Source organism: Falco punctatus, assembly GCF_963210335.1.
Source record: "Falco punctatus genome assembly, chromosome: 11".
In the NCBI taxonomy this organism is placed as follows: Eukaryota; Metazoa; Chordata; class Aves; order Falconiformes; family Falconidae; genus Falco; species Falco punctatus.
In genome coordinates, this window is record NC_137591.1 from 1333542 (window position 1) to 1356278 (window position 22737).

At 42.9% G+C, this 22737-nt stretch overlaps 1 protein-coding gene and 1 long non-coding RNA gene across 2 annotated transcripts in view; one reads left to right on the forward strand and one right to left on the reverse strand.

The window, feature by feature from the left end:
• LOC308071516 overlaps positions 1–3433 on the reverse strand; it is a 33729-nt gene extending 30296 nt beyond the window's left edge. Inside the window, exon 1 of the long non-coding RNA XR_013931235.1 lies at positions 1979–3433. This is a non-coding gene — a long non-coding RNA (uncharacterized lncRNA). The remainder of the gene's footprint in view (positions 1–1978) is intronic.
• The window catches only part of NEGR1 (neuronal growth regulator 1), a 293449-nt gene extending 271477 nt beyond the window's left edge, over positions 1–21972 (forward strand). Inside the window, exon 7 of the mRNA XM_080407034.1 lies at positions 18302–21972. Within this exon, the coding sequence (XP_080263160.1) occupies positions 18302–18426 (125 nt within the window). The 3' untranslated portion in view covers positions 18427–21972. The remainder of the gene's footprint in view (positions 1–18301) is intronic.
• Positions 21973–22737: the final 765 nt, after the last annotated feature.

Sequence of the window (22737 nt, forward strand, 5' to 3'; positions counted from 1 at the left end):
GCATATTCTAACATGATACCTTTGGTTAAAAGGTGGACATCTGAACGTCGCGTGGCAAAAAGAAAATCTGCACATTAATGAAAAGTAACAAATGCTTGATTATAGGTGCTTTCTGCGTGGTTTGTGGATGGCTTTCACGTGACATTCGTTAAGTTCTCTTAGCTCACAAATGGTGGACCCCAGAATTAAAAGAACAGCTTCAAAGCAGCAACTTGTGTCCCTGCACAAGCAAGAGGCCATCTGCCTCGAAGGATTAAAGCTTGCCACAGATAGAGGGGGATGCCTATGAAATTCACATGCTTACATCAGTGCTGTGCCACATGCACATGTAGAAAACCTATTTAAATCCATTGAAATAAGAGCTCCATAGCTCAACACACAGAAAGGAGGGCAAAAGCTATACAGTCACCAAAAAACCCAATCATTTCCAGTCAGCCAACAGATACACACGGTTTATAAGCTCCACTTCCTCCTAGATCAACACCTTGCAAATAAGGGTAACTGTAGGCACAGACAAGACACTTGGGTAGCTGAGTAAGAATAGCTACAGGTGTCATTTGTACTCAAAAAAGGGAAAAACTAAGTTGTGGGAAGGAAAAAATCTGTTTTGCTAAGTCCTGCTGGGAAGAGGGTTTGTTATGCTCAGAAAGTCAAGCATATGTTAATGACGAAAGGAAGAAATGGTGGCTTTATAATTTGCACGATGGACCTGCGCACAGGACGCGCAGCCTGTTCCCCGGGGCCTCACGCACTGTGCAGCAGCCGAGTCACCTTAATGGGGGGCGACGTGACAGAGGAGATGGATGCCTTCCCCTTGAGTCATTCTCTGATAAAGACACATCGCTTCGCGGCAAGATGACAAACTATATGTTCAAAGTGACAAATCATTTAATTAAAATTTACAAGCGGTTAAATACTGTTTGACCCAAATGGAGGCAGTTATCATGAATCAATTTTGGAGGAGGAACTCGACTTTTCAGCAAATCGATAGCTCACAGCTACAGTACCTGGACACTCATTGCATTTCTTATGTGTGGAGAGACCTTTGCTGGATGCTGTAGAGGCTGGTTCAGAAAAGATCTCAATCAAGTTGAAAAGTAGTAACAATTTTACTTAGGCAGTGTTTGAAGACTCTCAGGTTTCATGAATAGTTAATGTCACGTCAAGTGTTCAGGAAAAACGCTCTTGTATCTTAAGAGCAAATAGCTCAGATTTTGATGAGTTATGTTTTTTCATTGCATCTACAGGCCAGTGGAAATTGCAATCATCTTTCATGAAAAGGCTCAGCAGTTTTTATTATAGGAAAGTAGGGGTGGCCGTTGCATTTACTAACTAATGTAGTAAATGTGAAATTGCCAGGGAAACACGCTTTTTTATTTATGCTGCTGGGCACATAATGTGCTGGTAGTTTCATAGAAATATACGTTAGAGGAATTTCACATGCCAGCAAGCTGTAGATCTCTTTTATGTATATGACTTATCCAGTGTCCTTCTATTTCAGACATACCCCATTACACAGAGCAAGATTAAGCAGTATTGACATACAAGGCGAACTGGAGAGATAATGCCGGTGTAGTCAGTTATAATTCAAGGTGGCACTACGCTTTAGCTCTCCTCAAATTAGTAAACAGTTTGACTTTGTTACTTATTTCATCCATCACCTCATTATATGTAATAAAAGAGCTATTGATGATTAATTGCATGGCTATTAGCACGGCTGAGCAGTAAACTTCCATGGATTATTTTTTAATATACCTATAAATGAGAGCAATATATACACTACACAGAAGTATGACCAAGAGAGACCCTAAAGAAACGCTTACGAAAATCAGCAGAACAACTGTATAAAACCCACATCTTTAGAAATCATCTGACAACCACCTCAGCGGATGATTTGTTTAAAGGTTGTCAGCTCCTCCAGCAAGAGTTCCTTTCTCATACACAACCACCAAAAAAAGGCAAGAAATCATGTACTAACCTGCTTAACTCAATATCCTTTGTCAAGATCAGAAGAATGATGCTGAAACTGTCCAGAAACTGTAAAGTTCAGTGCAAAAAATTATCATTCACAATGCTATACGACGCTGCCTCAATGTAGCAGAACCAACAAAATCTTCATGATATATGAGAACTATCAAAGGTTGCCACTGAATACATAGATTGAATATGCTGCTTAATTCAAGAGCTTATTTACAATGTCACACTTCATTTTGAGGAAAATTATTCTGACAACCAATCATTTAAAATATAGAAAGAATGTTTTACAAAAGGTCAGAAGTACAAATATTTTACATATTAACTACTAATAAATTCATTGTCTCTAAAAGTTAGAAGGATCAGCAAATGTCTTCAAAGCTATTTACAATATTTCAGCACAAGACCCAACCTCTAATTACCAATGTAAGTTGTAAATAATTGTCAAGTATGCAGATGAGCCAAAAATTCCATCAAATTAGAGTAATTAGCTCCCAAGTCAAATTTTTCTGTCACATTAAAATGCTTTTCCTTTTCTCAAACGTGACACTTACAAATGAGGGCAACATTGTCAGAGAAGCAGTTATTGTAGGCTGCCAAAAGTACGTGCATAAGTACCCAAAAGCACACACCACGCGTTTTCCTTCCAAAACAAACCGTATCCCTCAGCAACGGCTTCACCCTCCCCCCACCCCACGCCCTCCCCGTGCTTGTGCTGCAGCACCACGCTTCTGAGTTGGGCAAATTCATCAGACTGGAACCTCTGCAGGTGGCTTGAAAGTTACACGCATTGCATGGAAATCTGAGCGTGGTTCCCTCTCACGGGGAGCCTCTGTTCCTGCCCCTCCTTCCTTCTTTTTCACCGAAGAACCTTTCCAGACCTCACGGTTTGGGGTACAGATGAGGACTGAGCTATGGACTACAACACCGGGATGGGCGAATGGAAGCAGGGGGCTGGCTTGCTTTCTCCAGCACTTCTGTAGTCTTATTCTCCATGTCCTCTTAACCACAGCTGCCTTTACCATGTCCAGTGGAAAATCATGAGCCATCCTCCTCTGTTTAAGTATGGACTTCCATGCAGAGACCAGCATCAGCCTGTTCTGGGCTCGATGCCTTTACTTTGTGTATTCTTTTCTATTTAATTTTAAGCTAAATGAGTGATGATTGCTTTTGTTGACTGCTGTTGCTACAGGGCTAGATGTGTACTAGAGACATGTAGGTAAGAAGGTAGTCCCAGCCTTGAACACATTGCATCCAAAACTAGCAGTATGAACAGAAAACTGCATAATATCACTAAATAACACACTATTTATTTATTTCTTGCCTGCAAGTTGCCTTTAAAATGATCCTTTCCTACTGCTATCCCCCTTTATCTCTACAGTTGTTGCTATTCCACATCTTCCAGACAAGACAAAAGAGTTTAAACTCAAAAACACAAGCTGGGTTTGTGGTTTCCAATACCCTGGAATGCAGGCGAAGCATGCCTGCCAGAGCGGCGCACATACATGGGAGGGAAGGGTTTTCACAGAGTGAGGGATACTGTAGTAAGACCTGTAGCTGAAAGCTGTAGTATATCTCTTATGACAGAAATGTGTTGTACTTAACATGTTAGCATGTCTGTCTGCTGAGTACTTCTTCAAAATAAGTAAGAATTTTTTACTTTTGACTAATGAAAAACATGCATGCTACAGCATTTTAATAAGCTTTTGCAAATCTAAAACAGTCTAAAAAAGCTGAATTGCAAATAGCATACGTGTGTGCTTCAGAAACTGTGTGTACATCACGCTGCAGATACACAAAAGCCATCCCTCTAAGAAGCAAAGCTTGGAAGGTGAATGTGGCATCCACACCTACTCAGTGCAGTGCAGCTCCAGGGTTAGGTAGCCATACATGTCATACAATCCTACAGTACATGGGACTTGCAATTGCCTAACATGCTAAGATTTCCCATAAATAAACACAATAGAAATTAGTTCTGATATCAGTTATAAAGAAGCATTTTAAAGAAACGGAGGGCTTCAGCAGCTACATCGTTCTGAAAACTATCTAAAAGTGATTTCAGGGTTCACTCTCAACAGAAGAACTTAATGTTTCTACAAATTTTTAGTTTTTCCATACCTAAACTCAGGAAAAAAATCTTTTTCTGACCAGATCTGGGGCAAAAAGGACAGTTTGCGAGTTGTACATTTGTCTTTTGGATTACATCTCAAAATAACACAGTAAGTAAGAATAGCCTCAATTCAGTATCTAATCAGAACTTGTGTCTGAGCCCACAAATGTCTCAGGACTGGGGTAAATTTACTGAGATCTTGGGAAATGTGATGATTCACAGAATCGCCCGGGCTGAGAGGGACCTCGACAGCTCACCTGGTTCAGCCTTTCGTGGGAAGCTGGATTAGAGCAAATACCCTCGGATAGAAATACAGGGCAAAACACCCTGGCACCCGGCCACTCAGACTCGGCTGCAGTGATGCAGTACCTTCCTACAGACGCTTAAGTACCAAATTTTAAACCTGAGGTCATTACCTTTTACCTTATCTTTTCCTATCAGAGCTAGAATATGTTCCTCCGGGCGCTGAGCAGCACTCCTGTCAGGGGGAGCAAACGTCAGCTGCACTTCCTGGCTTCGCCGACTACACTGGTGTTACTAAATTGTTTTTCTGCTGATAGATAATAGGATGCTGTATATTGTGCTATCCAGTTTGTACAACTCTGTATCGAGGCGTCGCCTTTCTTTTATAAAGCATTGGTAATTCTGAAATCCAGTGGAAAAAATAATCACTCGTGTCCAATTCTCAGTTCAAGGCATTAATGCTTTAGCCAGTTAATTCAGCAGGCTTTGGATATCTATAGAAATGTCTTGATAGTGCAACTCAGGATATTTTCTCTAGGCTGCCTCTTTCTTCCTTTTTTCTGGCACTGACCAGGAGCTCCGGCCCCTCAGTGTGCATCACTAGATGGCAGAGGCTGGTTACACAGAACGGCCCATCTATTTAAGCAAAAAAATGCAACACTGTGTTATTTATTGCGACACCGTGTTATCTATCAGCCAGGTTACACGGATGTTATAATTTTTGTTTCAGTAATATGTAATTGTGTTCCAGCCTGCTAAGCACAGTATTAATGGAAACATCTGCAATGAGTCTGCAGTTTCGGGCTGTCAGCAGCAGCGTGGACTTTGGGTTTATTTGCGGGGGGTGGGGGGAGGTACCTAGAAGTGCTTACAGACACCTCGCATTCTGAAGCCAGCCTTGCAGCTTTGCCTGCGTAACCAAGCTGGAGAGACAGCAACAGGATCACCTCCCTTGACTTCTGTTAGAATTTTGAGTGGGAATTTTCAGCATTTCATGGACTACGTTTATTAAATAGGCCTTACTTTGCTAATGAAATCCTAGATAGTGTTTCTAGATCATTAATACATAGCAGTAGATGGTATAACTCTTGAGTATCAAGCTACGTTAAGTTTGCATTTATTCAGCTTTTCTCATATATGCTCCAAAAAGGCAGAGTGGGTCTTTGCTTGGCCTTTGGGCTAAGTCATAACTTTTATTTGAAGGCAAAGTTATTTGAGTCACCAAAGATAACCTTACCGAGATTACTGCTGCAATAAAACACAAAACAACATTAAAAAAAAAATCTTTACTTTTTTTCTAATAATCTTTGGGTAAAGTATTTTTAGCACATCTAAAGAAGGAGAGGAAAGCTTGGCAAACTCAAAGAAAATCGAAGTCGCGTTTTATTTCAAGCCATAGACAACAGTGCCCTTGAACATATTAATAGCTGTAATGTGGGAACATTAGTGATAATTATAGCCCTTCAGGGTCTGATCCCACAAAGAAATGGATTAAAACTGCACATTTATGTAAAGTGTTTGAATCTGTTGTTGCTCCTGTGAGGTGAAAAGAAAGAAGAGAAAGAGGGAGGAGCCGGAGCAGCGCTTAGCCTGCCGAAGTGAAAGCGCACAGGAGCGGTGCCTGTGGAAACAGGGCAGTGGGACTGGGGAGGGGGCACAGCTCATCCAAAGATACATTTATCCTGAGACTGAGAACATTCCTACCCACTCAGAAGTGCAAGCGCAGAGAAATCTTCCACTGATTTCTCCCAGTGGAAGACAAGTAGCTGCTCTTCAGATAGGTCTGAAGGTATTTATGAGGGAAATCACGAGGCACAATGCAGCAGCAAAGCCAGGTTTGATAAGCTGAGGCATATGCTAATTATAGGTTCCACAGCTGCGTTCATTTTTCTATGAGAATTAAAGATCTGTTTAAAGTTTTCCGCGCAGTCTTCATGCAACAGGCACTTCCCTAAGCCATCGGAAGGAATGGAGAGCCTGTTTGTAGGAGAGGGGGATGGAGCTGCAGCCCATACTATGGACAGGGCAGTTGCTTCCAAGAGCTGCACGCTCAGGTCACCCATCTTTGTCTCTGCCATGTCCCTTTCCTCCTGTGGAACCAATTCTAGCTCTAGTTCCAGAAAGAAATTAAATGTTTCTGTCACTGCTAATTATGTTGCACTCCCAGATTATTCTTTTTTTAAAGACCCACAGGAAACATCTAGAAAGGTCTCTTCCTGCAGGCAAGAGGGGTGGTGCCTACTGTTATTTTTGGCAGGTATTTGTATACACTGCTCTTTAAAACTCTGCAACGATGCAGGTTCCTCATCCTTTCCGTACAAGCAGGGCTCAGCCTGCCTTCACAGCTGTTCTGGGTCCTACCTGCTGCAGGGCAGACCTGTTCATCTCATTCTACCTGCTGCAGACGCAGGCAGATCATTCCTTACCTTCTCCAGGGGCAATCTTCATGCGCACCCCGCAGTTGCTATCAGGACTCCCTCTCCCTTTAAAGTTATGAACTGTCCTGCTGCTCCAAGCTTCCCTCCCAGGTGAGATGTTCTTGTTGTTCCTCCCTGGGCTGTGCCCGGCCACCCTGCATCGCCTGACGCGACCCATGCTCGCCAAGCCCTGCTGGGCTGAGAGGAACAGCACTGCTGCTCCAGAGGCTGCACTTGCATTCACGCAACCCCCCAGAAACTATTCCTCCTTCCATAGCAAGATAGCATGGATGATCGGCTGTAATCACAGAGGCCTTTCTGAGAACCGTCACAGAGTCAATTCCTACTCTCCTGGTATACATGCAGTTGGCTATTTTTGCGAAAGACTGAATTATAAGTTTTTTTATTTTTTGCCTTATTGAATTTAGGGGTTTTTTTCCTGGTCAAAAGATTTCCATTAGTCACTAAGTCTATTTTGAATTTTAATCTGCCCTCTGAAACGTGTGCGGTTCCTTCTCATTAGGGCACATCCAGCTCTGAGGCTCTTGCATTAAAATCGCAGCGCGGGTCACCTTGGAGCTGTCCCTGCGTTGCTGGTCAGGGCTAGAAGACCTGGGGGAGGTGGTGTGGGATGTGGAGGACGGTGCACGCCACAGTTCACTCTGAACAGCTATGTCAGGCCCAGCCTGCTCTGAGGGACGGGGAGATGTCTGTTCAGAGCCACCCAGTACCTGCTCCGTGCTGCTCCAGGCAAGGCACCTGGCTGCCCCCTCCTGCCCCCTCTGCCCGTGATGGCAGAGAGCTGTGTAAGAGCAGGTCCGTGCCAGGGCTGGGGCTGGTATCGCCTCCATCTCTTCAAAGTCACCTCAGACCTCGAGGCTGGTACACATCCACAGCCCTGCCGTTCCTAAAAGATACTTTATTTGTTTCAATATGACTGCAGTTCTCAGCTGTACCAAGAAATTTGAGATAACTTGAGCATAAAAGATGATATATAAAGCCAAATTTTATTCTATTCTCTCACAGTAATTTTCTTCATAAATACTTCTTGGGATTATGAAATACTCCTTGCAGCAGAAACCGGCTATGTCAGGGCTGTACTATTTTATCCTGTTAAACACGAAGGTGCTTCGCATTCAGTGCCTGCTTCATTTATCCTATTACTGTATTAGAAGGATTCTTTTCCTTTGCATTATTTAATGGAGGGTTTTATTTTACTTGATACGATCAAGTCTATCTGTGCCTAAATGAAATTCCATTATAGATATACCGTACAACAATGCGTAGGGTTTAAAATTGTTTTTGTTTTTGCAGCTGCAACAAAAGCATGTCTGCGCTATCTGAGAGATTAGAATGAGCCTGCTTTGTGTGAGCACCACTATTTTTCTGATTTTATGATACCCACAGACATTTGCTTGAAGAAGTAACTTGATAGACAGCAGCATGTGGAGAATCTATTATTTACGCTGATTATCTACAAAACAGGCTTTTGTGTTAGGGCTGCTATTGTTAAGAGTTTCTCCAGATTTTTCACATTACCTGAACCCATAGTAAATACAGAAACACAGAGTAACAAAAAGGGAGCGTGCCTGGCCCCCACTGAAAAGCCCACACTTGCAAACACTACTGAGTAAGAACAACAGCAAGACCGTATAATTAGAGTGAGCAGTAACTACAGGGATTTTTAGGTACCACCGTGTGATAATTGTCTGTAAATGGGAACTTTTCTATTGGCAGCCGTATGCTAAAATTCAAAATGCAAGTTTGGAAACAAATCACACCCAGGTAATAAAGTTTTAACAATACCTTTTCGTTGTGAAAACAGTAGCAATATGAAGTGCTTACATTCAAATGTATTAAAATGCAGTAGTTTGGGTTATGGCAGGTTTTTTTAACAATTCAAGGGTGTACTATACTGAATAGAAAATGTGAATAGCTTCTGTAGCTCTCTATCCTGCCGCTAATAATTAGATGCTGAACTCCCTCAAAAGCACGGAGTGACACTGAGGACCACAGCGGTTCCTTTGGCATGTCAAGTGAAAATGTCCAAAATCCAGGGTTTGAGTGATCGGGATCTCGTGCCTAAGGATAAGATACCCCATATGCCTCCCTTCTTGGAGAGGGCTTTTTTTTTTTTTTTTCTTCTGATATCTTAAATACTCTTCAACAATAGCATCCATTTAATTAGGATGAAAAGGTTATCTTACCCTCTCTCTATTAAGTTACACAAATTTTGCCAATCTGCCTGTAACTTTACAGATGATCAAATTACCACGATGTTTTTAAGTATAAATTAGCTGGAAAACTTGCTCACCATTTATAAGTTTGAAAACTTACGAATGAAAAGTTAGAGATGTTTGTTTCTCTCAAATAACACCCCTTTTCTCTGTACATTATATGCGTTGCTATAAACAGTAACCATCAGATGTAAACCTGGATTTCTGTGAGAAAAGTCAATGACAAGTTGGAAAATAAAACGTGACAATTTGGAAAACAAAGCGTTACAATTTGGAAGCCAACAGGAAGGAGGGATGGGTTTTAGGAAACCCCCCTGCGATGTTAGGGTCCCGTTTGTTAGCGCCGCCTTTGAGCGTGGGAGGCAGGCTGCGGAGCGGTGCTGACCCGGGCGGGTCTCAGGGCGCCGAGACTGGGAAAAGCCAACAGGAGACAGCAAAAGTCTCAAGGTGGCCAGACTGAGCTGTTCCTGGCCGCCCAGCCCTGGGCCACGCTCCCAAGGCCAGCTCTGCCGGGGTGGTGGCTAGCTCTTTGACCGCAGCCTCTCCAGCCTGAGCACGGGATGCTCTCCCCAGGGACGGGAGCAATGCTCTGGGCAAGCAAACAGGTCACTGGTGAGCCAACCTGAGGGGGTGGGGGCCGCTTCCGTATCCACGCCATCTATACGGAGATGCCTGCACTAAGTGCTTCTGCGAAGCTGCTGACTTCGGAAATGCTTTGTTCCAGAGAGTTATTTGAGAACAGAAATTAAGACACTTAAAAACCTTTTGCATGTAGTTAACAACCTCCATCAGCTATGGGTTTGCTTTCTCTATAAGCTTAATGAAATGCAGCTGTTAAGTGTTCACTAAGTAGGTCTAGTTTGAACAACTGCAAAATGTGTCTGGCATGCCCCAATCACATTAATAAGCAAGCAAAAATCATCTTACTTAAAATTTACATTACTGTGTGTATTTTTAGCTGGTTTAAAATTAGTTCTTTGCTATTTAGCGTGAGTTATTTGTCGGTGTGTGCATGGGTGGAACGGGAAGGGTGACACTGATCATTGCGGAGGGCAGGGAGGGAAACATGTCTCCTCTGCTGCCTCCTTGGGTGTGTGTTTTCACAGCCAGGGAATCCACATTCCCAGGTAAAGATCCCCACAGTTAGGAATTTACAACACTGGGTGGCTGAGCTAGTCAATTGCTTGACTTTCTTTTTAGTCCTGTAAATATTACAATTCATATTTTAACTCTGTCAGAATCAGTATCAAGAACCACTTTGGAATTAGATACAGAGCATATCAAGCTGGGGTCCTTCTGACTTGAAACAAATGTTTCTTTCTTATTTCTGGTGCGTACACAGAGATATACGCAAACACACATCGGGATATTATTTCACTTTAAAGCATTGCTGGTGGCATATCTACCTCAAGTATTTAAAAGACTAAGCTTTAATATTTTAGTGCAACAAATAGTAGGTTTTTGTTTCTGCAGTTATAGCAATGATCTTTTACTCTCTGCATTCCTACTTTTAAGACTCAAAAAATTCTACATCATTCATTTAAATTAGAAATAAGAAACAAATCAGCATAATCCATTCGTTTTACAGTTTCCTTGTCTCCCAGCAGCCTTGTGTGAATGCCAACAAATAGGACTTGACAATACCCCTCTCTTGCCAAGTCCGTCGGACTGCGGGGGGGGGGGGGGCAGCTCTCATCTGCCAAATCTTTCTGCCTAACGCTCACATTTCAGAGAACGATAAAGCCACGCTTCTAAAGAGCCTCACAGTTTTTGGCTTTATCCTCTACAGCTCTGTCCTAGCCATCCAGGCAGAATTAGCTCACAGACAACTTTTCCAGTATTTCCTGTCTCCTTTCTCAAGGATTTTCAGATATATTTGTCTCAGTAGTACCAAGCAACTCCTGGATAAAAAATACACTAAAGCAAAATTCTACCCAAATGTACACCCACATGACCCAGAGTCTGGCTGTTCCCTATAAGATTGCATTTGCTGTAGATGATGCTATAGGGAGGCGGAGTCCCCTAGCACGTTCCTGCAGCATTCCCGGCATAATCCTTGCCCCCACACTTTTGTAACCAAAGGCTGGGAAAACAAATGAGCACCGCACAGCAACACGTCCAGTGGCATTGAGCTGCCTCGTCTAAGAGTTTGTTATACTCAGTGAAAATGTTTTCCCGTGCCCTGTGAGCCATCACATAAAACGCGTTTCACCCGCTGCACACTGGGGCTGCATAGCTCTGCACCGATTCCTTCACTTGACTTTCTTTGCTGGGATAAGCAAGACATTCTGGCTGTACGTCACTTATAAAATAATCTCTTGCAAATGTGTGCCTTTACTTAAAATATAAGCATTTTGCATTTCAAACACGCTCTGGGGATGTTGGCCTGGGCAGTGCTGCCCGTTTCTCCCTCATTAAAAGGCATTTCAGTGATTCATACCAATAGCAAAGGAACATCAGATGGAGAGGACCTTCTGAGTCACCACATCCAGCTCTCAGTTACCACGGTCCAAACTCATTTCAACATTACTTGAATTATCAACATTTTCCAAGCGTTATTATCATGGTCAAAGCTCTGTTTAATCAAAGTCTCCATCTGGCACACACTTAAAAGGGCCCCCTCGTTCAGATTTATCTATTTAACTTCACTAGTGAATTTTTCCATCCCTGTAAATTTCCTGTCTCGGGCACTTAGCCTTGAGGATGATTGCATTTGCATAAGACTAAACAAATCGGTGTCTTCACTGATTCATTTTTACACAAGATTTTAAGGTTTTGTTCTCCCAAGGTCAAGTTTTCTGTGCTCCTGCCTGGCCTCTGAGGCACAGAGTGAGGCTTCTCTTCTTGACAAACTTTCCTTCAGTCAAAATACTCGTAAGCCCGCTGTAGCGCGCTCCAAGCAGATTACCTTTCCTATCACAAGCCATTGCTTTCTAATTCAGTCTTTTATAGACTGTCGACCCACTCCTCCAAAGCCATAAATCCTCAACTAACTTCAAGTGTAACAATATTTAGAGATGTTATCTGCAGGACTCAGCTGAGCCTTCGGAGCCCCATTATCTTACAATCTTTTCTTTTAAAAAAAAACATTTTTGACAGCCCAGCCTTTTTCATCTTCTTTTTCCTTACAGCTCTGACCTTGAGTTAGTTTATTCCTTCATTCTCTGTGTATTTTAAATGTTGCACAAAAAATTGTTTATTAAGGCTTTCCTATAATAAATAATTAACCTGAATATAGTTAAATGAAGTGCTTATTAACATCTCCCTGCATAATCCATTTAACAGAATTAGTCTTGCTTATTCAGACAGCCTAAAGGGGTCCGTGCTTTTGTCTACAAGGCATCAGCATTAAAGCTTATAATTATTTCTGGTTAATGTAGTCCTTGGTGTTAGGAAATGTTGGTTTCCACGTTTCAGCATAGTACTTTTCTTAATCTCTTGTATTAATTAGAGATAGTGATATAATATCACTTTGTTCCTTTCTATTCACCACCAGGAGAGATGTCTGAATATAATCCTATCTGTGCTAAGAGTGTGCTTAAATATTTTCACAACTGCTAACTGTTATAAAACATTAGGATTATGTGGAATAATCACTAAATTAGAAAAAAAAAGAGGGTTTGATAAGAGCACATGGACTTCAGAGGCATGCACACGGGGACCTTGGCTGGCAAGCGTGCTCTGACGGCGGGGGAGGATGCGGCCAGTGCTGCCCGTAGTAGGAGTTTCTCCTTCTGCAGGACTGTGACACCATGTAAATGACTCGCAGGAAAGATGCTAAGTGTGGTCTTGTCACAAGTAAGAAACAGACACGTTTTTATTGGTACTTAATGACAGGGAGTTACAAAGCAAAGGGGGCAACAAGAGCAGAAACATTCTCCACATGCCTCTGTCCCTGCTGCAACAAGAGTACCCGTTTGGACAGATCTGCAGATAATTGTAATGTGCTAAGAGGGATTAAACACACCTGATAATGCTTATAGGGATACGGCACGTGCACACAAAACATGCTCCTGTACCCTCCTGCTGCACATCGGTACAGAGGGTTACCCTTGGCAGGCAGTGATGGCTGCAGGTCCCACCAGCGTGGGGCTGCCCACGGAGCTGTGCGGGGCAGGAACCGTCCCCAGGCGAGGGCACGGGCAGGGACATGGGCCAGGACCCGCCAACCCCCCGGGTCCCCCGGCCACGCTGCCAGGTATGGGGCTCCACATGACATCCTGCCTTACCACATGGGATGCTCAGGGAAATTCAACGACTTATCCTTTAGCAAGAAAGTAAATTATTATTCCTTAACGACTGAAGTTGATATACTTGAAACTCATTGCAACTTCTAAATCCTAGGTCTTTCTGTATTTCAAACATCGGACTTTTCATCAAGCTCATTTTAATCATATTCTAGATGGAAAATCACTTTCTTTTAAGGAATTACTACCGTGGCTCTGAACTGAATTTGCGCCGCCAGATCAGCACAAGGGGAGCCAAACAATTTGACCTTAGTTTCTATTCCAGGTAGTTACCAAAACATTGTTCTGGACGACAATCTTTAGCCAGACAAATCCCCCTCTGCGGGCTGGCCGCCATCGCTCTCCTTCCCCTCTCTGTGTACCAAAAGCTTCACACACTGTAAAACCAGTTATAAACTGAGTGCTCCATTATAACATGGTGATAGGTATTATGGAAATGCCCAGGATAGCTGCAGATGTAATCACAGAGTCAAATAATTCATGCTTTTATTTAATGCCTAATCATACATACCTCCAGCATTATCTTGCTGTACAAATACTGAGACTGCAAGTGCAAGTGTGTGTGTCTGTATAAAACAATGACATTCGATGATAAGATCTCGGGGGGGGGCAGAAAGCAGCTGTGAAGTTTATGCTTTTTTCAGCCATTTAAACCTTCTCACCCATTCCTAAACTAAGGTTCTTAGTCTGACATAGAGAAGCATCAAAATAACCCCTATGAAAATGATCCCATCCAAGTAGGAAATGACCTTGCCTGGCATTACCCCAGCAATTACACAGCGATGATCATCAGAGCAAGGGGCTACTTAGTACTTACAAAAATAACTATTCATTCCAGATGAGTCACTAAGCTGACCATACTAACAATCTTTACATTTTAAAAGTAAGTTTGTTTACTTTTTACAGTCTGTAAAACACCACAAAAAATCTACAGGATTTTATTAGTATTTAGGAACAAAATTTTCTTTTGCAAAGCAATCAAGTAGCCACAGGAAAAGTTAATCAGTTAATCACCGAGGTGAAAAGGAAAAGGACTGCAGAAGCTTATCAATTTTTAAGAATCTTTAAGAGCCAAGCACAACATTTTAAACTGTATGCCATCCAGTAGATCTACCATGACATTGTAATTGATGCAACCCATTTGCCACTCATCGTGAGAGGGACATCTGCTTATAAATTCACTTTGGAGACTAGAAACACTTGGAGATTTCCAGAAGTCAAATTAAAGCTAAGAGGGATAATGATCTGGCAAGACTTTCCCTATCATTAAGCCAGTGTCCCTCATACCTAAGACAAGTGGGTGTTCCCCAGCTGAGGGCACAGGCAGCACCCTGCCCATTTCTGCCAGCTGAGCTTCCCAAGGGGTGCTCTAATTCGAGTTGCTAATTATAAAAGGAGACGGTTAAAGCAAACTGAAAACAGTCAGGCTTTTTCCACCGACAGATGAATCAGAGGGTTGAAGAAGCACACCATGATGCACACGCGGAGTACTGGCCCTGTGCAGGCATATGGCAAATGTTTTCCAGCTACCAGTTCCAGTTTGGATTAAAATAGCGTGGCTTTTTAAACCTGCAGTATACAGTTTTGAAAAAGCCCTTTAAAGCCAACTGCTGATCAGTTTGCCATAGGTTTGGGGGACATTTCCACAATCACAGCAGTTTCTTTGTCTGGGGGGGACTCTTGGGGCCATGTGGATGCAAATGTGAATATCTTTGGGTTCATTTTGGGTTTTGGTAGCAAATGCCACTGCATGAAACTATACCCAGCAGGCACTAATCAGCAGACCCTAATGACAGCACGCAGGCACCAGTTTGCTCTCCTTACAGAAATCTGAGGAAATGGAACAGGTATTAGTGGGGCTGCAGAATAATTTGAAATTTCGGCTCAAGCTCTTTCAGAGCACCTGTCCCACTGAACACAGAAGCCATGCAGCAAAGCTGGATTTCATTCTTTGTGGTGATGCCAAACACAGGTTTCAAATATGGTTTTATGAAGAGCAATCTTGTCAGACCCAGCCATAGCATCAGCACCCTAGCTCCTAAGGGGTTCAAGGTGTGGGACAGGGTGGAATCAAACTGGGGTAATACATTATAGAATGACAGAATCACGGCATGGTTTGGGTTGGCAGGGACCTCCAAGACCACCCAGTCCCACCCCCCCCCCCACGGGCAGGGACCCCTCCCCCCAGCCCAGGCTGCTCCCAGCCCCGTCCAGCCTGGCCTTGAGCCCTGCCAGGGATGGGGCACCCACAGCTGCTCCGGGCACCCTGGGCCAGCGCCTCGCCGCCCTCACGGGGAAGGATTTCTTCCTAATATCTCATCTAAATCTGCTGTCTTTTCATGTGGCCCATGGACCAGAAAAAGCATCCTGCACCTCCCTGTACCACATGAAGTCAGCCCTTGGGGCAGTTTATTCAAACCTAGCAGAACCTGGTGTCTTAAACTCCAGATTTACCTGTCCTTCAGGTTTCTTTTGCATCAAATTCTTCCGGTGAGCCAGCTTTGGGATCATAAGTCTTTTCTATTATCTGCCCAAGTCTACGTATTTTTTCCCCATTAATTCACCTAGTACCTTTGTGCTGAAACAATTCAGATATGATTTAATAAGCTTTAGAAAGATAGGACTGGTTCATGTGCAGGAAATCAGATTTACATAATTTTCCACTTGCTTTTATAGCTGCCGTAGTTCAAATTATCTTTACGTTGGGAAAACTCTTTTAATATGATAAAATGAAATACCACCTATGCTATGCTTCGGCTTGCTAGCCTGGTTTTTGTAATAAATTAAATGTTGATTTGTCATACTGACTTATCACAGAAAGTTCCTTTTTAATGAGAAGACGAGAGAGTGCCCTGTCCTGCAGTTAGTCATGGTTATAAGTCACTAAACTAAGCTTCAAAATCAAGCTTCACCTTCCAGGTTTTTTTTATTTTATTACCAGAACCTTTCTGCATGGGGGGAAATGAATAATTTTTTGTTTCGTCAAATACTCTGCACCACATAAAATGTCACATGTTGAAAATGGACCTAGCAGGACATAGCACAGACTTCTGTACAGAAAGAAAAGGGGCATTGATGTATTTGGACTGAACAAGACTTGAAATGCAGAAGACCTCATCCTGCAAAAGCAAACAGGATTTGGTGAAACCCTCAGGTCTACTTTCTTTTCTTGGGTGATTGCTGTAGTCTCTCCTACTCTTCCCAACAGGCTGTGATTTTAGTGGAATCCCCTCCCTTGCTTTATAATCCTCCTTCACCGTGAGCAGGGCTTTCCCTGTGAGCCAGATGACGATCCCACCGAGCAGGATCCTGCTCTCCCTTCTGGGCTCCATCCTGCCCACACCGCGAACCCTGCAGCGTGGCTCACACCTGCCGACAGGGGTGCTTTACTTCTCCTCCTCTTCTCTGCCCAAAAGGGAACACGTGAGGATTTGGGGTAGTTTGCTTCCTCTGAAGCACAGGGTGTGCCATAGCCTGGTGTGTCCCTGCCAGAGGTGAACCTGGCACTGGTGAGGGGCAGCCGTGCTGTCCTGGGCGGCTCCTGGGCGAGGCGGTGGGGCAAGCTTTTGTCTTGGCCCCAGGAAAACTGTCTTCTGCTCCGTTGGCACCTGTTCTGTGTAGCCGTCTCCCATGTGCCCGCAGAGCAAAGCTGTCAGCTGAAGTCTCATCTTCAGACTGTCTTTTTGGTGTCCTCAGTCCAGATAGCCCCATGCCTTGAGGGCACCTCAGGACAGCAATACCATGGGGTGAAAGGAGAAATCGTGCGCCCTCCACATGGTATCCAACCCCACACCACCCCAATGCTCCCAGGCAACCTCTCCTCTTCATACACACGTGGCTCACTTCTTTTTCAAAGTAGCCACGTTAGTGGTTTCTCACTTTCACAGTGCAGCTTTTGGGTTGAGCGTCCCCAGCTCACCCAAGGTGAGTCACCAGGAATGAGCTCAGAAATGCCTGGAACAGGCCTTGAGCACCAGAATGTGGGCACCAAGCTGGCTCAGTCTTGCTCTGCATCCACCAGCTGATCTCCATCCATGTTTTGACAGGCATTGGGTCAGTCTAATCAAAAAAGCAATTTCTACAACTTTATTTAGATTGAAGTGCCATTGACATAAGCAATGCCTTCTCGCAGAAATGGCACTCTATGCAAGACTTGCACAGGTTTTGTTTTAGAATAACCTATAGTATACTCATAAAGCCTGAGAAGCAAAACCTTTGATAGCAGTGTTCAACCAAAGAGCACAGGATGCTATGTACCAGCATATAATATATATTTTATAGGTAAAAGATTGGGGTTTCATATATAAGAAAAACACTTGAATTGAGAGAAAACATGTACAGAAATCTGCTGGCCAAAAATAGCCCGCAGTGCTCATTTAGCAGCTGAACATCCCAAGAGCATCGTGCTGACAGCTGAGGCCACGGGTCCTTTCCCACCCACCCCCCGCCCGGGGCTGTAGGATAGCAGAGCAGTGGGTGCTGCAGGCAGCCTGCTCATGGTCGCCCAGGACTGACACCTCACTTGTTTCTCAACACTGTTCTCTTCTATTTTAACTCTCTTTGCATGCACTCGCTCTAATATTTACTTAGGAATTTGACAAAGACTTCGTATTAAAGCAAGTAAATACGATTTCTTCATAGAAACTGAAAATAAATATGAATGTCTTTGGCTAAGCAAAATTGTCAAACTTTGGCTTCTAAAGTTCAGCAGAAAATTAGTTGTTTTCCAACAGGGCTAAATATATTCACCTCTCATTGATTTCAGTGGAGATCCTAATGCTCCGTAACTTAAGAACGGATTAATTATTCAGCTGTTTAAACGTGAAGCGCTCATCTGATTTTGAGCACTCGCATTTTTAAATCCTTGCCTTAATAATGATTTGTCTTTTAAAACAAAAGGTAACATTCAGTGAGCGGTGCGGCGGGAGGCTTGGCTGCTTTTGCAGCTTTTTCTCCAGTTTTCAGAAGAATGCTTTTGCTGCCCAAATAGTTATTGTAGAATTAATGAAAACTTAGAATTTGGGGGTCCAAGAGCGGAAATCTTCACTTAACCCCTTTTTCTTCTCTTTGCAGCTCCCAGTACAGCCCAGTACGGGATCACCGGTGATGCCGAAGTCCTCTTCTCCTGCTGGTACCTTGTGTTGACACTGTCCTCCCTCACCAGCATATTCTACCTGAAGAACATCATTCTGCACTAAATGTAAAGACCCATAAAAGGCTTTTAAGGATTCTCTGAAAGTGCTGATGACTGGATCCAATCTGGTAGAGTTTGTTAAAAGCAGCGTGGGATATAATCAACAGTGCTTACGTGGGGATGATCGCCTTCTGTAGAATTGCTCATTATGTAAATACTTTAATTCTACTCCTTTTTTGATTAGCTGCATTACCTTGTGAAGCAGTACACATTGTCCTTTTTTTAAGACGTGAAAACTCTGAAATTACTTTTAGAGGATATTAATTGTGATTTCATGTTTCTAATCTACAAGTTTTCAAAAGCATTCAGTCATGGTCTGCTGAGTTGCAGACCGTAGTTTACAAAAAAAAATAAAAAAAATATTGCAGTAAAAATGTGCTTCTTTAAGGCTGCAATACAAATATTCAGTTCCCTTCTTAAATAGCATTCTATCCACGTTGACACAGAACGTTTTTTCTTTTTTGATAAAAAAAAATCAAATAATATTGCCTTCAAAATATTTCTTCAAAATATTACACATATCTAGATTTTCTTCTAGCATGATATTCAGGTTTCAAGAATGAGCCTTGTATTATAACTGCATTGTGCAGTACTGCTTTCTTTCCTTTTTCCTGCAAATTCAGCATGGGTGTGCCTTCATAAAACACTACTTTCCTCTTCCTCTCCAACAAATCTGGAATGTGTTTTGGGAAATGCTAAAGCATCCTTTTGAGCACAAGAAATCTCTAGTCAAGGAAAAAGGTGCTATTGGCTAAAAGGAAGGCCTCCTCTCCAGCTCAGGGGGTCACATCCAGCTGCTTCAGAAGTAGTTTTTTAGGCAGTCAGTCAAGGACAGCACCAACGCCTTTTGTTTTCCATATGCCACCACTAACCAGTAGGCAATCTCCGTAAAAGTTAGTTTTCCCCATTATAAAACAGAACGCAAATTATTTTGAGGCATCTTTTGAATGTAGGAACGTTTCCCTTAGTCATTCTAAATCAGAATTCCTAAATGGCTGTAAATGTGAGAAGCTGAACAGTCCCTTTTGTATTACTGGCAAAAACTATGCGAATTGGTATTTTTCTTGCACTTAATTTTGTACTGGTTTGGCTAATTTTGCAATGATAAAGGATGCTTTTAAATATTAGATATCTGAAAATACATGAAGTATCAAGCAGAATTTTATATATATACATATCTATATATTAAAACGAGGTTGCTCCAATAACTGTACTGAAGTGCATGTTGCCGTCCACGATAGAATCATCTTTACAGACAGGACTCCATTCCCAATGCACTAACACTGCACACACACCTTACCGCAGCAGTTAACTCTTCATACACCATTTCCTAGCACTGCAGTCTGGCCAGACAACGCTCATCTCACTCAGTGAAGGATCAAGTTTCCAAACAGCATGTAATGCTGCTAACTTTTCGTTTTGAACAGCCCCAGACAGCATTAACACAAAACGTTGCTCACTGTTTACAGCTGAATTTAAAAAAGCCATCTGTGTAAATTGCTGGGGCATGACTACGGCCAACAGCCCTTGAACACAAGATCCCCCAGTGACCCCAGTAGATCTTGACTGGTTTACAAAACTGCCATCGATGACAAGAATAATAAAACCATTATCAACATTCTCATTCCCGTGTTTTGTAGATGAACTCCAGTAGGTGACGCGTTATAGAACAATTTATCGGTTTTTTTTCTTCTGCCAATAGGACTTTGCGGCCAGCAGTGCCAGCTGAGCACCACCAGGCTCAGCGGCTCCGCGTTGGCTCCGTTAGCCCCGCTTTGGAAAAGGCAGGGTCCCGGTGTTGCTAGTCTCAGCATACACTATCCCATGCTAACACGTAGACAGAATATGCAGCAAATCTATTGTAGCTACCGATAAAGGGCATAAACAGAACTAGGTTGACTCAAAAATATGACAATAAAATGTCCTGGGTCACTCTGCATATGTTCAGTGACAGACCGTACGATTTCTATCTTATTATTTACAGCCGTGCGCTAAGCAGTTACTATTTTCGGAAATGCAGCCTTTTTTAAAACCTTGAATAACATGACAAAATTCATTGTTTAAGGAAGGAGTATAAAACTCAATTCGAATTATACTATACACAGTCCTGATATTCTGATCTCTCTTGTATTGCAGCTTTAAAGTGCTATATTTTAGAATTCATTCGCTAGAAACAGTGGTGCTGCAGAAAGTATCATGTTGGTACAGTTTTACGAAGGGGGGAAAACAAAAATGCATAGCCCAACTCGTATGCCTCATCTCACGTAAAATTGAGAGTATTTTCTGTACTGCGGCTGGATCAAATTCTATATTTCAATGCTATATTTCATTCCTGTGATTCCTGGTATCTGGAACCTGATATTTCCAGCAACAGGATAGAATGAAGAGCAGCTTTATTAAATACGGGGTGGGGGGTGGAGGGGGAGGGAAATTAAGCATTGACTTTGCATTCATACTGGGCAGAGCCACTGGGTAACACGGACAAGCTATTCAGTCCCGTCTCTGAATCATCACTTAAATTTGGGGGGACATAATCACCGTCAATTCCAAAAAGAAACAAAACAAATCCCAGAAACCTTTCTAGGTGCCAGTGGTGTTCCCTTAGCCGGGAGAGGTACTGAACATCAGTCAGGCCTGCGTGTTCAGCAGCAAACATGTGTGTGTGCATGCACGTGTGCGCGGCGTGCCACGTGCCCTCGGTGTCCGTAGGGTCAGCCTCCTGCGGGCTGCTTACCCGACTGCCCCTCGGCCCTCCAGCCCCACAGAGACGCAGCTGTGCTTAACTTTATGCACCAATTAATTCAACAGGCAGAGTACATAGAGCCAAACACCCTTAATTTTTGCAGGATTGGAGCTGTAGGCAGTGTTGATCAAATAAAGAAACTTGGTTCTTGGTGAATCTGTTCCATGCAGTGAACTGGTAATTGTACAGATTGGGACTTATCGGGGCGTTCTTCCCAAACGGGGGGTGCAGACTGCTGCAAATTGAACGCAACCACATTTTACGAAATCTACCCACCCTGTAATTTGTGGGGTGTATTTGCTTTAGGCAACTGCTTGAAGGTATGTTCTATGCTTCTTCAGAGAATTAATCCATACCGTTCATATCTGTCGGGCAAATATTATATTTATTCCCACCTTTCAAACATGAAAAATAAATGGCTTAGCTCCGAGCAGTATAACTTGAATATTTATATCAAGATTGCTGTCCACATTGGAAACCCCGAAGTCTGTAAGACCATAAGTTCCCACTTGTGCAATAACTCAGGTCTGCAATTACCATTGCATCGGTGACATACATAGTAGCAATGATGCTCTAATTATACAGTTGCTGATCATGATATTATAATACTGAATTAAAGGATGTCTCACAACTTCTCGAACAAATGCAGTTTCTCAAAGGTTTATAATTTGGCAGGAGATGTGTCCTTCATAGCTAGACAGCTTTTTTTAAACTTTTCAATATATATTTTTTTTTTTAGAAGCTATGCTGTTTTTAAGATACAGGAGCGTTAGAAACCATCACCAGTAAAAGCTGCTTTTTTGCACATTTTCAGAGCTAGCGTTATAGACAAACAATGGTAAATGTTATGCCATGCCTACCAAAATCTCCACTTAGTCCACATAACTGTGTTATAAAGAATGTGTATACCAAAATATGTATTTACATGGATAAACAATATGCCTTAAAGATTAAATATGCATTTACTTCTAAGATTGGAGCAGACTTCTGCCCAGTCTGGAGGTAAATAATTCATATTTCATAGCCTGCCACGGAAGGTTCTGTTTCTTTGCAGAAAAAAAGAAAGAAGGGGGAGGGGGGGGGGAGGGGGGGGAGCATCTCTTTTAAAAGAATCTTAAATAATTTAAAAATTCTTGCATAAATTGACATATGCAAGGAAGTTTAGGAAAAGGATAAATTCTAGCCTGCCACTTTAGCACTTGCAACGCATTGCCTCGCACGCAGGGTTTGCCATGGCAGCCCCAGGGCGCTGCTGAAGGCTCCCCACGTCCCCTTCCACATCCCCTCGTGCGCCCAGCTCCTGCAGGGGGTCCCGAGCCGGGCAGAGCGGGGTGCTCGGGGGCTCCCTCCTACCGCAGCACTGCGGGGAGAGGGGCCACACACCCATACCCCTCCAGCCACGCAACACTAAAGTCATTAAACCAAGCAAACATGAACAACAACAAAAACAAAAATAATCTTAGAAAACTGGAATTAAAAATTCTCTGTTCAGCCTTAATACTGAGAGTAGATGAAGAAGTATTGGCATGGAAGGGAGCGATTTGAGTCCGACCGTCAGCACCACCATTGCAG